The sequence below is a fragment of the Eriocheir sinensis genome, chromosome 25 (assembly GCF_024679095.1).
Source record: "Eriocheir sinensis breed Jianghai 21 chromosome 25, ASM2467909v1, whole genome shotgun sequence".
Taxonomy (NCBI): domain Eukaryota; kingdom Metazoa; phylum Arthropoda; class Malacostraca; order Decapoda; family Varunidae; genus Eriocheir; species Eriocheir sinensis.
In genome coordinates, this window is record NC_066533.1 from 15,406,350 (window position 1) to 15,423,787 (window position 17,438).

General features: G+C 40.3%; 2 protein-coding genes across 2 annotated transcripts; one reads left to right on the plus strand and one right to left on the minus strand.

Moving 5' to 3' along the window:
- The first annotated feature begins 215 nt into the window (after positions 1–215).
- On the plus strand, positions 216–4,769 carry LOC127003463 (NADH dehydrogenase (ubiquinone) complex I, assembly factor 6-like). Its single transcript, XM_050870186.1, has 7 exons — positions 216–548; positions 1,203–1,302; positions 1,989–2,111; positions 2,583–2,742; positions 3,209–3,336; positions 3,555–3,662; positions 4,193–4,769. Exons 1-7 carry the CDS (start codon positions 385–387, stop codon positions 4,376–4,378), a joined length of 969 nt encoding a protein of 322 aa, XP_050726143.1. The 5' UTR covers positions 216–384; the 3' UTR covers positions 4,379–4,769.
- A 62-nt stretch (positions 4,770–4,831) lies between these two features.
- Positions 4,832–13,577, minus strand: LOC127003464 (CUE domain-containing protein 2-like). Its single transcript, XM_050870187.1, has 7 exons — positions 13,465–13,577; positions 10,381–10,478; positions 10,067–10,263; positions 9,311–9,477; positions 8,716–8,889; positions 7,913–8,044; positions 4,832–7,497 (listed from the first exon to the last, which is right to left on the minus strand). The coding sequence occupies exons 2-7, from the start codon at positions 10,455–10,457 to the stop codon at positions 7,351–7,353; spliced, it is 894 nt and encodes a 297-aa protein (XP_050726144.1). The 5' UTR covers positions 10,458–10,478; positions 13,465–13,577; the 3' UTR covers positions 4,832–7,350.
- Between the last annotated feature and the right edge of the window lie 3,861 nt (positions 13,578–17,438).

Consider the following 17,438-nt stretch of genomic DNA (forward strand, 5'->3'; position numbering starts at 1 on the left):
CGCAATAGGTTGTAGGTGAACGACGATTGGCGTATATATGTGAAGGAGTATTATTCCATATGAGTGCCAGGGGCGCCAACCCTTCCGAGGCCGCCGCGCCCCACAACACATCGCTCAGCGGCACGCCTACTGCCTTATTTCTCTCCTCAGGCCGACAGGACTAAGCGTAGGATATCTATAATACCACCCCGTCCGGACAAACAAGCAAACAGTAATCATTTAGTAGGTATTTCACATCATGTTTCCGGCGCAAAGGACACGTACAGGGATGTAGCCATTGCCGAAAATTTACAGAAACTTTGACGACTGGATGGAAGGGTTGGCTCGCCTGCCCCCTTGGCCCTGGACTTGGTCTCGGGCCACGCCAAGGGTAAACAAGTAAACATGGCACTCCGGTGGGCGGCTCCTCTGCGGCACCCTGGCCCTGCCCTGGCGATGGCGGGGGCGTGGCCGCGGGAGGGAGGCAGGAGAAGGCACGCCAGCAGGGCCGCGGCCACGCCACCCGCCGCCACCACCACCACCACCAACCACTGCATGGACATCGTCAAGTGAGTACCAGCTAGACACTTAACTTATCTACTTATTTACTTATCTACATATTGTTTACTTATCTACTTATCCGCTTATTTGCTCACTTATCTACTTATTTACTTATCCGCTTATTTGCTTACTTATCTACTTATTTACTTAATTATCTACTTAATGCTTACTTATCTACTTAATTATCTACTTATTGCTTACTTATTTACTTATCTGCTTATATACTTACTTATCTTCTTATTTACCTACTCATCTTATTTACTTGCTTATCTACTTGTTTCTTTACTTATCTACTTATTTACTTACTTATCTACTTATTTACTTACTTACACCTCTGTACCACAAGTAAGCTAGGCAGGTAGGGCAAGGCAGGGCTGGTGCTATGATAAGAAAAAATAATAATAATAGTTTTACCTCACCCAGTAGTATATATATATATGCAAAATAAATAAATAAATAAATAAATAAGTAGAAATAAAGTCAGGAAAATGAAAATTGAAGTATTGATACCAGATGTTTGTTGTTTATGAGCTTATCAATGTGACGTATTTATGTTCTTCTCGCTTCAAAACAGTGTCATGCAGATGTTTGTTGCTTATGAGCTTATCAATGTGATGTTATAATGTTCTTTCAAAACAGTGTCATGCAGATGTTTGTTGCAGACGTCACGATTATGAAAATTTCCTGGCACTGTTGCTACTTCCTCAGACTGGCCGGTCCGCTGCGATGGCCATACGCGCCTTCAACGTGGAGGTGGCGCAGGTGGGTGGTGGTCTAAACTAAACCCACGCTCTCTTCTTTCACTCTCCACATCCTCATCCAGACACCTCTACACCCAAAACTGACCTCTCTTTTGGCCACTCCACATATCTCTTGTAGGAGCAGGGATTAGCGGGCTTTTTTTTTCTACACCTTCTTCTTGTTGCCCTTGAGCTGTTTCCTCTGCTGTGAAAAGAAAAAAAAAGGACCAAATTGACCTCTCTTTTGGCCACTCTTCCCTTTTATCTTTTCTAGGAGCAGCGATTAGCGGGCTTTTTTTTCTATACCTTCATTTTGTTGCCCTTGAGCTGCTTCCTTTGCTGAAAAAAAAAAATCATCATCATCATCATGGGCCAGACTGTCTTCTGTTCCATCTCCCTCACACCATCGCCTTGACCATTTACTGAGAGAGTGACAAGACGTAACTGAATTCCAGGTCACAAACTGCTGGTCTTTTCTCTCTTTTTCTAAGTTTCGAATTTTAAAACGGAAAACTCTACAGTGTCTTGTGAATGGAAGTTACTGAAAATCTGTGTCTTCACTTATGTCTGCAACTGTATATTATATTTTCCTATCATACTACAGAGAATTAAAGCAGTATTGCAAGGTTATTTGATTTTTAATGTATTGACTATGTGAATGAAAGTCCGACCTGTTCATTCATAGAGGTTTTTACGTTTCCCTCCCAGATTCAAGACATGACATCGGAGGTGTTGATAGCCAGGATGAGGTTACAGTTTTGGCGGGAGACACTTGACAAGATCTACAGTGACAATGTTCCCAGACAACCCGTGGCCATGGAGCTGCACAGGGTAGGTTGGTCAAGTTCACAGGCTTTTTATTATTATTTATTTTCCCCTTGAGCTGCCTCCTTCACTGTAATAAATAAATAGATAAATAAATGAATGAATAAATCCTCTATATCCTGGCCACCAAGAGCTAGGTTTTGTATTAATTTAGAGAACTGGTCCAGAGTTGGTTCAAATCTGTTCTCTCCTAAGTACCAGTGCATGTTTAGTTCATTATCTGACCCTCTGTTGGCTTATCCTACTATCAACTATCTACAGTGGTCTTATTCTCCTTTTTCTTTTCTTATACTTCCCTTGAGCTACTTCCTTTACTGTAAAAAAAAAGTGTATTAGATGTATCAGTCATTGTTTTTATCTTACTATCAACTTTCTACAGTGGTCTTATTCTCCTTTTTCTTTTCTTATATTTCCCTTGAGCTACTTCACTGTAAAAAAAAAGCGTATTAGATGTATCAGTCAGTGTTCCTTCCTCAGGCCATCAAGAAGCACAGGCTCTCCAAACGTTGGCTGCGGAATTTGATCGATGCACGCGAGGACCACCTTGAGAGACGGCAGTTCCCCTCCACCGAGAAGTTAGAGGAGTACAGTGAAAAGTCCAACTCGACACTCTACTACCTCATACTCCAGGGCCTTGGTATGTGTCACCCCAGGATATTTTTGAGCTGTCTCCTGTACTGTAAAATAATATAAAAAATGGGTCTAGTCTCTGTCTTGTTGCTGTTCTTTGTCCTCTACTTCCTTTTCCATTTTTTTATTTTTATTTTTTTATTTTTTAGCTCCACTGCATCACTGTTCTCCTATCTCCTAAGACACCTCTTCTCCTGAAATTGATCTCTCTATTGGCCTCTTACTCTCTCTCGTTTTGTTGGAGCGGACTTTTTTTTGTTTGTTTTTGTTTTGCCCTTGAGCTGTCTCCCTTGCTGTAAAAAAAAAAAAAAAAAAAGTCATACCATAGCCAATCATGGAATATATCAGTTATTTAATTTTTTATATATGTGAGGGAATGAAAGCCTTACCTCTGGCTATTTAGGTGGAGTTCGTCGCCTCACAATGTTTCCTTAGCAGTTAAATTGTTGTTCACTGATCCCTTCACGTTCCAGGCTTTGAGAACATTCATGCAGACCACGCCGCCAGCCACGTAGGTAAGGCTGAAGGGCTTGTCAAGACTCTCAGGGGTGTGCCACACAATGCCACACGGAGGAGAGTCTTCCTCCCGCAGGACATCTTGGTGAGGCACAAAGACTTACGGAGAGGCAGATAAGGCCTCAGTAAAGTAGAAAAATGGATTACGTGTCCAAAGAATTGTTTAGAAAGTCTTGCAGTGTCAGGATCATGAAGTATTACTATGAACTAAGACACTTTTGGGCATGTTTGTACACAGTTTCTCCTCATATAAATCTTGGCTCTTCACTCTGATGCAGCTTCTTGAGGTACCTCTGCTTTCAGATGAAGCATGGGGTGTCTCAGGAGGATGTTATTCGTGGGAGTCGAGAACAGAATCTCAAGGATGTTGCATACGATGTTGCCAGTCAAGCTTATGAACACATTGAGCATGTAAGTACAAATCAAAGTATTAATAACCAGAACTGTCTAACACACAATATTATGGACAATATAGTTTAATTTTCCTTCTTTGTAGCTTTGTTAAACAGTAAGAATTTACAGAAAACTTCATGCGGTTCTGGTGTATTCCTGGCCCTCATTGTTTTAACCCATCCGCTGCGATTGGCACGGATTTGGCATTCACTGGTGGCCTAGCAACATATACTCTCAGGTCTTTCTCTGCCTCTGGTGGATAGTGGACTGTTTCCCATGTGGTATTGATATGCTGGATTTTCCCTCCCAAGGTGCAGGACTTTACATTTTTCTTCATTGAATTGTAGCAGCCACTTTTTATTCCATTCCTGTAGCTAGGTGATGTCTTCTTGTAGGAAATCCGCAGTCAAGGGGTTAAGCAGCCATTTGATTTGAAAGCAGAGTGGAAAACTTCAACATTGGATATATCAATTAATAAGTATGGGAAGTAGCACTAGATCACCACGAGCTCTCTAAATCCTGTATTGTATGTATATTCCATTCCTCAGGCACGCAGCTTGATGGGTGACGTGCCGAAGGAAGCCAGGACGGCCCTCCTCCCCGCTGTGGCCGTTTCTTCCTACCTCAAAACTCTTCAGAGGAAACATTTTGATATATTTGACCCTGGCCTCAAGCTTAGAAATAACTGGCTTCCCTGCTCCATGCTCTGGGCAAAAGTGTCCAATAAGTACTGAGTATGTGGAGACTTCTGTGCAACTATCGAAACTGTTGATGATTTTCTATATATATTTATTCTAGTTGAATCAAGGCAGGGCAGCCAAAGGTGGGTGAAAACTCATTACCTCGAGACACAGGGCAGGTGTGTCATCCAGGTTACCATGGATCGCCTTCCCCAGTACTTATTTATTGACTAGCCCAAAAGGGAGACTGGGTGGGTTGTGTTTCAAGTGCTCAGGCCACCACCACTGAGGCACAGACAATGTGATATTACAAAAATAGAAATGTAGCAGAAATGATGTAAATATGATCAACACTAAGCATTGTACAGTTTCCAGTTTGTCAATATGTATCTAAAATGCATACAATTGTTTTAGTGGAAAACATAAAGCTTAATATCAACCTCTGTTTCCTCCCTTTATCTTTTTACCCTTATAGTGTTTCAGTACTCTTAAGTAATCAAACAAACATTCAAGAAATTTCTAGTTTTAATAAATGTATGCCTCACAATTAAACCATGCTCATTTTAAAGAACTTAATCCTTAGAAAGTTCAAGTAGTTAAAAGTTGTAAACACTTCCTCAACATTTACATTTTGGCAAATGGTGAAAATTTGGCATCCTATGGCACGTCCTGTGGCTCACATCCAGCCACTATGACTCCAGCTGCAATTTTGTCATGGATAAGGATAAATTACAGCACTGTTCTGACTGCAATGTACTAAAGCTACATTTCACTGCCACAAATAAAATGATTCTGGTTCTTGTTAGGTAGCAACGAATTCTTACTAACTCCAAAGTCATGCTGCATGCCCCTGCCACTATATCAAGACCATTCCAATATTCCATTGCTCAGTTTTTTTGTTAGACTAGATGTACTTAATACTTTAATCTATTTTTACAAGTTAGATGTAAATGCTCAACAGTGTCTCAGGAGACCCCTTCAATATTTTAACAAGATCACCGAAGCACATGGACCGGGGCCTTCACAGCATGCATCAGCAAGTCCCTCCCTCACACCAAGCAGTGAGGAAAGGGAACCATAACACACTCCAGTGCTCAGCACTTGCTTAGCATATTTTCTTACTTATACTAAGAAACGTGATAATTATGCTGAAGATTTAACCCACTGACTGTAAACAGCTGCCTTTCATTGCAAATGTAGGCTCCTCTAAGACTGTCAAGCATTCAATGAAAACTTCTACAAGAAAAAATGATATGGAAAAAATGCTTTTGTCAGATGAATGAAAATGGTTAGCTGCACAAATAAAAAAAAAATGTGTAGGAAGGAAACAAAAAACATAACTATCTACTAAGATCACATAGCTGAACACCTAAACTATCAGCTTTAAACATTCAAAAATTGCTTTAGCCCTAAACTACAGTAAAGTAATATCAGACAAATTTGTCTACAACATTTGTTTGCCTCACCATAGATGTCAGACAAAGCCGCCGAGTTACAACATCCAGAGTGACGGTGGCGGCGGCGCTGGGAGGAAGATCATGGCCAGCCACACTTAAATGGGTCCATTAGTCTCTTTGTAATACTGCAGAAGTCTAGACTAACTAACATGAAGCCAAACTCCACACTAATACTCTTTTGTCCAACAGCCAGTGGAATGTGAAATTTTGTTCTTGGTCAGCAGCTGTATCTTGAAAAGCAATGTAGTAACAAATTACATATGCATACTGGTATATATTTGTTCATTAATAGTAATGCATTAAGAAGTTTGTGCACAGGTTTACCAACACTAGTATCCATAAGTTAACAAGGTCCGTGGGGCCAGCTGACGGCCTCACCTCGTAGAGTATTACAACACAACCACAGATCAATGTTACTCTAACTTAGCTCAAGCCTGAGTCACAAAATTTTATAAAACAGAGTATATACATATATTGCAACATGTCATGTAACTATTTGGTATCGTTGACAAAAGATGCTGCTTAATCTTAAAATTAAATAAAATAAAAATAAATAGAATTAGAAATAATGTACCACAAAATCAGCTTTATGCAAAAATAGGCAATCTAACTTAACAATAGATATAAAGCAAGAGTAGCTGCGGGCCTTAACTATGGAAACAATAAATAATAATTCTGGTAAATAAATTTGAGATTCTGCTGAATGGTAACACCAGTATTGGTAGCTGCAAAATGCTTATGGATGCTGATGGCAATGGGAAAATAAAATTCCCAGTTAAAACCATTAATTCTAAAGAGAAGAAAATTTCTTATAACAGGCAAGTAGATATTGCATATGATACATAATTTTATCATTAATCATTTTCACTTCCCCTCGAGATTGACAAGTAGTACAAGTCACCTAGTGTTCCACGGAGACTAACCAGCTGTCTTCTTGCTTACATACGTCCAGTATTACAATACAAAACCTTTATGTAATAAACTGTATGCACTTTTATGCTTCGTAATGAATATTCCCAAAGTGGAAAATATTTCACTTATTAATCGTTTATACGTCACGGCGACACACCACAAGACGTTAAGCTTAACGCGAAGTTTACCAGTTAAAGATTTTGCTGAACCAGTATAAAAATTTACTAAATCCGATGGTTGCGATCCTACCGATAAACTTAATATTACTGGTGGTATTTTGAGATCTATTTTTTTTCTCACTCTGTTGTTCTTACAATATAATGTTATAATAAATGGTCTCCTAATTCTTTGGTATCTAGTAAGCATTAACAAAACAAGAAAGTTACAGACATCGATACAGTCACTAGTCGACACTAACAAACAACACCGAAAAGTGAAGAGAATCCTCACCGCAAAACACACCACGCGGAGCCAGGCGGCCGTGGACCTGCCCGGACCCCGCAGGAGGCCCCCTCGCGCCCCACACACCCCGCATTTGTGACAATTCCAAAAGCCTTGACAGAGACAAACCTTACCGCCCCGGCCCGCGCAGCCTGCCACGCCTCCCACTCTGAAGGGCTGGGCGGCAGTGACCAAGTAAGGTTTGTTCCCTGTGGATCAGTGGAACCGGTACTGCTTGCCGGGTTTGAGGTGCACATAGGTCTTCTTCATCTCCGTGGCCTCCTCCTTCTTGATCTCCGTGTAGCGCTCCCCCTTGATGCTCACCACCTTGTTGTCTCGGTAGCGCACCATCTTCTTACCCTCCTGAAGCACACGCAAAAATTTAAACAGATGGGAAACATGGTCATGAAATACAGGATACAGGAGATACACCAAGAAAAAATAAAAAAGAATATATATTATCAGAGCACGATAAGACTCCTCAAAGAACACAAGGACAGAACCACCAGACATCCTTTCCTTCCTTATCATTTTTTACGCAGGAAAAGAACACACACCAAGGAAAATAACAAAAAAAAAACAAAGGATAAGTATCAAGGAAGCACAATAAGACTCCTCAAAAGACACAAAGACAGAACCACCACACTTCCTTCTCCTCCTTATCATTTTTTAAGCAGGAAAAGGACACACACCAAGGAAAATAACAAAACAAAAAACAAAGGATATGTATCAAGGAAGCACAATAACAGACTCCTCCAAAGACACGTATAAGACTCACCCATTTAGGGGCAACTGGTCTGTGCTCTCGGACATCCTCATCGTGGTCCACAAAGCCATAGCGGTTCAGGATGGAGCTCCTCACTTCCTTGTCATCTATCTGGCTCTTGTTCCCCTTGGCCCCTGTCACCAACTACAACACACACACAGAAGGGTCAATGAGTTACGTGTCAAAATTTTTCAGGCCATTTCATATATATTCTAAAGTGGACATATTCTTATATTCTTAACCCGGTAGCAGCGGGGATCATGTTTCTTAATGGTCCCTCTAAGCGAGAAAAACGAGAAAAAATCATCACTCACACAAACCATTTCATAACATATATCAAAGCATTTGTGATCAGTTTATGTATCATCTATTTTGGGGGGTTTATATCATGGCACAAATTTGGCCCGTCGCTGCTACATGGTAAAGCCACAAATTTGGCCCGTTGCTGCTACCGGGTTAATCATATTCTCGATTGGACAGGAACAGAGAGCTATGCGACAAGGATATTCTGGTCATTCCATATTCAAACAAAGTGAGGGACAGGAGGTATGCAACAAGAAGATTCTGGTCACTTCATATTCCAAAACAAATGGAATGCAAGACAATGAGCTATGCAACAGGACTATTCAGGATATTTCATTGTTTTAACCAGGACAAAGTGAAGGACAGTGACACTTTTACCACTAATATTTCAGTCCTTCTTTAAGCCTCATTAGAGATTATAGGAAAACCTGACGTTCAACAGATGATGATAATTGGTGGTGTACAGTTTGAGACATTTCATTCACGACTTTGCAGCAGTTTCATGTGGGTACCTTTGAGGCTGGCGAGGGTTTGATGGCTATGCCCTGCTCCTGGCGCTGCAGAATGAGGGAGGTGGCTTGCTCCAGGTTCCCCCCACAGCTGGCCAGGCAGTGCTGCACCTCGAGATTGCACGTCCCGGGGAACATCTCCAGAAGGGTGGCCAGACCTTCCGAATACTCGTCTTGCTGATGAAAAAATTAAACACAAAACAATTAGACATATCGGGGCATCATATGACAGATTTATCATGATGTCCTGGTAAGGTTTAGAATAACATGTGACAGAAAACCAGACACCTACAGAATCCCTCTTAACCCCTTGGCTGTGGATTTCCTACAAGAAGACATCACCAAGTTACAGGAATGGCACAAAAAGTGGCAGCTACGATTCAATGAAGAAGAATTTAAAGCCATGCACCTTGGGAGGGGATATCCAGCATACCAATACCACGTGGGAAACACTTCACTATCCAGCCTCTGAAAGACCTGGGACTATACTATGTTACCAGGCTACCAGTGAAAACCAAATCCGTGCCAATCGCAGCGGACGGGATATATACAAGATTGAAGCAGATGAGGCAAAAAGCTTTTATGATGAGCCACTCACCTCCTCTCCACTGGTACTGTTGTGTTCCTCTGAGCCACTGGAGGTCTCTGAGAGCTTCTGTGACCTCTCGCTGGTCTCACTGAGGGACTGTGAGTTAAGGTGTTTACGAGTCTGCACCGGGAACGTGGAGATGAGGTTGTCCAAGGTGAGATCTTTAGCTGCCTTACCTATAATGAGTTTAGAAATTAGAGAAAAAAATCAATAGCTATCTATCACACATATCAAAATACTATGATAAATATAAATGATGACTTCTGACTATAAATACGGTAAGTAATCATAATTTTCTTCAGTAAAAATAAGGGTACTCAACATAACTCAACATAACTTCAATCTCATAAATGTCCACAACAAATACTAGAGTTGAACCTTTGTCCCTCTGCTGTTTATTACTCTAAATACTTCGTTGATAACCACAACTAACTGCATTACTACCACACATTAATATCCACAAATGATAGAGTATTAACCTTTGTCCCTACTTCATTCACTACTTCACTAACTACCTCATTAACCAGGTAGCTGCGGGGATCATGTTTCTTAAAGGCCCCTCTAAGCGAGAAAAATGAGAAAAATCATCACTCACATAAACCATTTCATAGTATATATCAACACATTTGTGATCAGTTTATTCATCATCCATTTTGGGGGGTTTATATCATGGCAAAAATTTGGCCCGTCGCTGGTACACGGTAAAGCCACAAATCTGGCCCATCACTGGTACCGGGTTAATATCCACAAATGCTAGAGTCACACCTTTGTCCCTCTGCTCATTGATGGAGTGGACCATTCCCACCACCCAGGCCGTCACCGCTTCCTCGGAAAGTGTCTCAAACTCTGGTACGTAAGCTGCCATCACATCCTTCATGCCGGCCGCGTCCACCTCCTCCTGGTCCAGAGCCACCTCCTCCAGCACGCCGCTCACATAGCTCACCACAATCTCATCTATGCTGCTACAGGAGGAAAACAGAACATATGACATATCCCATCCAACCCCATATAGGAAAATAGGGACAATAAACAAGAAAAGGAAGAATATGTGAGATGGGCATGGCGTATCTTCCCCTCACCTTGGGTCTGCTGCCGGGGCATGGTGGTGAAGCAGCTCCTCCAGGGACGAACGCACCACTTCACTGTCGGCACTCATGGTCAACCGGAGAGCAGTTTACTGGAGGGGCAAGGAAAATATATGTCATTGGAATTCTCATAAGATGTTACTTCTATATATATTTTTCATTATCAATATTGTGTTTTATTATATTGAAGTAAGTGAGGAGAAGAAGAAGATGAGGAAGAAGCAGAAGAAGTAGAAGAGGAGCAAGGGCAAGAACAAGAAAAACAAGAACAAGAACAAAAACAAGGAGAAAAAATAGTTAGGTAAGGAAATCAATGAACTATTTTACCACAACAATAATAATAATAAATAGAACAATAAAAGAGGAGGATGAAAATATGAAGAAGATAGAACACTAAGGTATGCAAAATTAATTACTTATGTCTAATGATAAAGATTTTGCATAAAGAAACAAGAGGATTTAACACAACACTCCTCTGGACATATTTAATTACATGTCATATCCATTAAAGTATTCATTCATTTATTATCTGTATTATGAGACCCTTAGTGGCCTTGACTTTGTATCAATAAAAACAAATAAATCACAGACTGAATCACACTATATAATCACCACACTAATGAAAGATTAGACATACCAGATAAGATAAGGAGATATATTTAAGAAAGCTTTATTTTCTCCCCTGCATTACTGCCTCATAGTAATCATATAAAACAAAAAAATAAATCACTATCTCATCAACACATCCTTTAAGATAACTTGTACAATAATAATCTATCAAGGAGGTGAACCATGAAAACACACATTAACTATTTTTCATTTTTGCACTTTCCTATAATTCTCCAAGTGTTAGTAGAAGACATATATGACTTTCTAGGATAAGGAGATAAAAACTGATGAATTAATATAGCCAGTCTTAACCATTATGACTATTCTCATGACTAGCAAGCATCTAATGGAGCCAGGAAGAGAAAGTTTAAGAGAAAAATATAGAAAAGACTGATGATTGTGATTAAATTTTCCTCCCTTCTTTATTTTTTGTCTGTTTTCTTCAGTTTTTGCTTTTGAAGGGGAAGAAGAAAGATATCAATAGCCTTTTTTCCCTTTTCTATTATCTGGCTTGTAATTTTGGAGATACAAACACATTGATAAAACCATTCTTAACCATTATTATTATTCTTATCTATCTGACTATCTATCTCAACTATCTATCTTCTAATGGTGAAAGGAAAAGAGAGGTCAAGAATAATCGTATCATCAAGGTCAGCTAAATACCAACACTGGGTCACCTGACATTGGAGAGATAGTCCATTACCAAGGTCTTTCTCTTATCTCTCCTATCACCAATGTTATTTATGAGAAGAAAAAAAGGTGGAGGAAGGGAGGGAGAGAACAGAGGAGGAGGAGGTGAGGGAAGCTGGAGAGAAGAGATGAGGGGAAGTAGTTAGATTTAGTTCATGGAGGAGGAGGAGAAGGAGGATGCTGATGAAGGAAGAAAAGAAGGAAGAAGATGGAGAGAGAAGCAGAGAGGAAGCACCTAAACAGATTGATGAAGGAGGAAACAGAGGAAGTGAGCATGAGGGAAGAGGAGGAGGAGGAGGAGGAGGAGGAGAAGGATGTTGATGAAGGAGGAGGAAAATGGAGAAAAAAATTAAGGAGCATTACTTAAATAAAACTTGCCAATGCTTCTATGACCCTTACAGCTTATCTAACCCTGTGATGACAAGTTTTTCAGTATCTCAACCACAATACACTTCCCTTTAATATTAAACAACAAATAATATAATTCACTAACCTCCTCCATCAAGCAAGTCAGTATAGTTTATAGGTTAAATCTCTACATCTATCACACCTGGTTTACCTGTACGAATGACCTGTTTTATTTGCTTGTGTTTAATAGTGTGGATTAGAGCTGATAATAGTGTCTGTATTCTTCTTAGTGATATATTAAATAGACAAGAGAGAGAGAGAGAGAGAGAGAGAGAGAGAGAGAGAGAGGGATTGAGACACAGGAAGAAGTGAAGGTACCAGTATATATCTATTATACCTGTTTTACCTGTTGAATTACCTGTTTTATTTGCTCAGGTGTTTAATAGAGTGGATTAGTGCTTATTAATGTGTCTGTATTCCATGTGACATATTAGAAGAGGGAAAGAAGACAAGGAATAAAGGCAATTGTCTATATCTATTACACCTAGTCTGTCAAGTTTACCTGCCTGACTAATTGGTTTTATTTACTCAGGTGTTTAATGGTGTGGATTAGTGCCTATAAATGTGTCTCTATTCCTAGTGACTACATTTAATTGTTAAGGAAGACGAAAAATTGAAACCCTAATGTCTATGTCTATTTCACCTAGTCTGTCAAGTTTACCTGCCTGACTAATTGGTTTTATTTACTCAGGTGTTTAATGGTGTGGATTAGGGCCTATATGTGTCTCTATTCCTAGTGACTTTACATTTAATGGTTAAGGAAGACGAAAAATTGAAATGCTAATGTCTATATCTATTTCACCTAGTCTGTCAAGTTTACCTGCCTGACTAATTGGTTATATTCGCTCAGGTGTTTAATGGTGTGGATTAGTGCCATTAAATGTCTCTATTCCTAGTGACTTTACATTTAATAGTTAAGGAAGACGAAAAATTGAAATGCTAATGTCTATATCTATTTCACCTAGTCTGTCAAGTTTACCTGCCTGACTAATTGGTTATATTCGCTCAGGTGATTAATAGCGTGGATTAGCGCCTTTAAATGTCTCTATTCTTTTTTTTTTTTTTCCAGACATCTTTGATAGACGAGGGAGACAGGACGATGCATAGAGGTAAATGTCTATATCTATTACACTTGGTCTGTCCTGTATACCTGCCTGGCTAATTGGTCTTATTTACTCAGGTGTTTAATGCTTTTTTTAGAGACATTTTAAATAGACGAGGGAGAGGACGAGGAATAAAGGTAATTGTCTATATCTATTACTCCTAGTCTGTCAAGTTTACCTGCCTGGCTAATTGGTTTTATTCACTCAGGTGTTTAATGGCGAGGCTTAGTCCTTATATATGTGTCTCCATTCCCCCGTGGCTTACATTAAATACCGAGGAGGGAGGGCGAGCGGCACACCACCTTCAGCTCGATAGACGGCTCCTGTTTTGTGGTATAGACGCCTGTATCCTCCCCTCGTCATGGGTTCCAATGCTCTTACCCTTTATTTCCTCTTCTACCGCTTGCTATCATACTGTGAGGGTGGGTTAATATACGTATCTACCACTTAATATATCGTCTAGTGTACTATAGTGGGGATTAGTTATGTGAGTGCGTGATAGAGGAACTTATTAGATTATAGGCCTACACTTCTATTCTTTATTCCCTCTTTTTCTTTCTAACTGTATGCTAATTAACTAACTAACTAACTATATTTGTGTCTCATTAGTGCTGTGGTAGGCCTATATATGTGTTTAAGTAGGCATATGAGCCTTACAATCACGGCACTCACAAAAATCTTTAATTATATACAAAATGAGGCATCCATTACTTGCTATAACTCACTAATAAGCATAAATATAACTACAACTTGCTATAAAACACTATAACTATTACCTATAACTTGCTATAATATACTTTTCCCCTCTCAAAGGCATATTTTCAAGCTCTATTTTAGCAGATCCAAACCCACGCTGGCAGCCTCCTCGCGTCCCTTATAGCGGCCAGCCACCCCCTGCATTAGACAAGTAAAAACTCAAGTAAAGGGAGAGAAAGGAAAATAGGAGAGAAAATGCGTAAATAAAGCTGTAGATGAGTGTAAAGAGGCGTATGAGGGAGACAGACGGAAGGATCAAAGGGAGGATATGGACCAACAAAGCGAGGTCACAGGAGGAAGAAGAGGAAGAGAACAGAGGAAGGGAAGGAAGGAAGGGAAGAAAGGAAAAGATACGAGAGGAAATGCATAAATATGAGTGTGAATATGTGCATAAGGGAGGCAGAAGGAAGCATCAGAGAGAAAAGGTGGACCTACGCAGATAAGGACGCAAGGAGAGGAAGAGAGGAGAGAAAAGGATCAGCCGAAGAAGTGATACAGGTTCTATACGAGTTTTGGCCAGAGAGAAACAGCGGACGACAGACACTCATGAATTAGATAAGAAGGAAGCCGCAAAAAAAGGATATTAAAGGAGGGAATCACTGAAGGAATCTTATATAGCGAATTAAGAAGGAAACTGGAGATCGAAAGGTTAAACAATTAATAAAAGATCGAAGGAGGCTATAGAAGTGAAGAAAGATGAATTAAATTGAAGCAAAAAACTGATTAAGATAAATGAAATCGAAAATGGAAACTGAATTAAGATATATGAAAGAAACTGATGAAGATGAAATAAACTATAGCAAAGAATTAAAGTGAAGATGAAAATTGGATAATGAAAGAAACGGAAGAGGAAGAAAGAATTAAAGTGAAGGAAACTGAAAAACGAACTTACTGAAGAAATGAATAAGAAAAAAAGAAATTGCAAAGGGGTGTGGCCATATCTGATTATCTCCCCGACTCTAATCTATACTGAAATCTCGGGTTGTTGCTCCCCTCCATCACCTGCTTCTGCTTGTCTATCAAATGTCAGCTTTAAATGGCCCCAGACAGGAACGTATACGTACTCAACTCAGGAACGTACGTGCTCAACTCAGGAACGTACGTGCTCATCTCAGGAACGTACGTGCTCAACTCAGGAACGTACGTGCTCAACTCAGGAACGTACGTCCTCAACTCAGGAACGTACGTGCTCAACTCAGGAACGTCATGCTCAACTCAGAAATGTACGTCCTCAACTCAGGAACGTACGTCCTCAACTGATCAGGAACGTACGTGTTCAACCCAGGAACGTACGTGTTCAACTCAAGAAGTTCCCAGTGACACGCCCCCCGGCACTCCCCCCCCACCCCCCACCATTGAACGCCTCGCGGATGATCCATTTAAAGTGTCGCTATATGGTGTTGCTGTGTTTGTGCATGATGGACTGATATAACTAAGGGCAGAGGAATTAATAACGTAGTGATTCAAGATTAAAAAGACGTTCACTAGTCTGTTTATGGCGCTGATCATCTATGCATGGTCAAATTCTTTCTCCTTTTTTCTTGTACTTACTTTTTTGCATTCAGGTAAGTAATTATATAATGCGCTTGATAAGACAAAAGTACGTGTTCTTTTGGTATATATTGCATTGTCAAACATGTATAATCAGACTCTGTACTGCCTGGGGGTTGGGATGGCACGCTCCTCTATCCCTTCTCCTTTGTTGTTTACTTGCAACAGTAAACTATCAATCAATCAATCATCAATCAATGTACTAGAAATGATGTAAATAAGGTAAAATTAGGTGCATAGGTCGTGGATTCAGTGGTCAACTCCATCACATGTAAATATATCTAGAACTAGGAAACTCAAATACAGTAGCCTACTTTATATAGCAACATCAAAACGACTGGCTACTCTACGTATATTATAATCCACTGATGGCAAAATTTAAAGGTTATCCAACTTCACATAATGTTAACGAAATACATGTGACAGGAATAGTGAGTTTAAGCAATATGCACTAACACAAACTGTCTCAAAACGAAACCTCTTACCTCTAATAAATGCACAGTTGCTTCACACGATATATAAAACACTTAAGTCCGTGTTCTTTAATCGCCATTTGCACCTCACTCCGCCTCTTTGATAAGCCTCTCGATCGTGGAAATTGCTGGGATTTTCATGGACTGTTTCGTGACCCTTGTGACAGACTAACACAAACAGTCTCAAAACAAAACCTCTTACCTCTAATAAATGCACAGTTGCTTCACACGATATATAAAACACTTAAGTCCGTGTTCTCTAACGTATCGGCGCCTCTCGTGGAAGTTCCTGGGATTTTCGTGGACTGGTTTGTGACCCTTGTGACAGACTAACACAAACCGTCTCAAAACAAAACCTCTTACCTCTAATAAATGCACAGTTGCTTCACACGATATATAAAACACTAAGTCCGTGTCCTCTAACGTATCGGCGCCTCTCGTGGAAATTGCTGGGATTTTCGTGGACTGGTTTGTGACCCTTGTGACAGACTAACACAAACAGTCTCAAAACAATACCTCTTACCTCTAATAAATGCACAGTTGCTTCACACGATATATAAAACACTTCAGTCCGTGTTCTCTAACGTATCGGCGCCTCTCGTGGAAGTTCCTGGGATTTTCATGGACTGTTTCGTGACCCTTGTGATAGACTAACACAAACAGTCTCAAAACAAAACCTCTTACCTCTAATAAATGCACAGTTGCTTCACACGATATATAAAACACTCAAGTCCGTGTCCTCTAACGTATCGGCGCCTCTCGTGGAAATTGCTGGGATTTTCATGGACTGGTTTGTGATCCTAGTGACAGTTTTACACAACTTCTGGAAAATCACCCACGAAAGCCAGGTTAAAATCTTCCATGTGGCTTTAGAAAATAGTCGCAATGGGAGCTTAATTAATACGTTAATAAGAATATGATGGACCACAACGCACGCACGCTCAGGTAGATATATATACGTAGTGGAAGCTGAAGAAGAGTAAGAGTGAATGGACTGGGTTAAAAGTGATAGTACACAAACTGGATCTCCTGACACCCACGTTTATATTACCTGCCCCCGCTCACCTGTCTATAATTGGCTCCGTACTAGCTCGACTTACCTGCTACCGCGTATACCTGCAGCCTGCTTGGGTCTGATGAGAGGGGCGTGCATGGCTACAAGTTTTATTATAGACCTACCTTCATATGGCTCCACGGTGCAGTTGTTAGCGTCCCCGACTACGAATCTGCGGGCTTTGGTTCGAATCCCGGCCTGGAGGTATATAGTCAGCGTGCAACTTACTCAGCTCTTAATTCTTCCTGTATTTCGGGTAAACTGTGATAACCCGGATATTATTAGCCTACACTGGTCCTGCGTCGAGTTAATGAGTTCACTAATTATAAAGGGTTAATTGTCACTCAGCTGTTAATTCATTTTTGGTTCTTGATGGTCCTTAAATTGGGCGTACCTGGGGAAGGT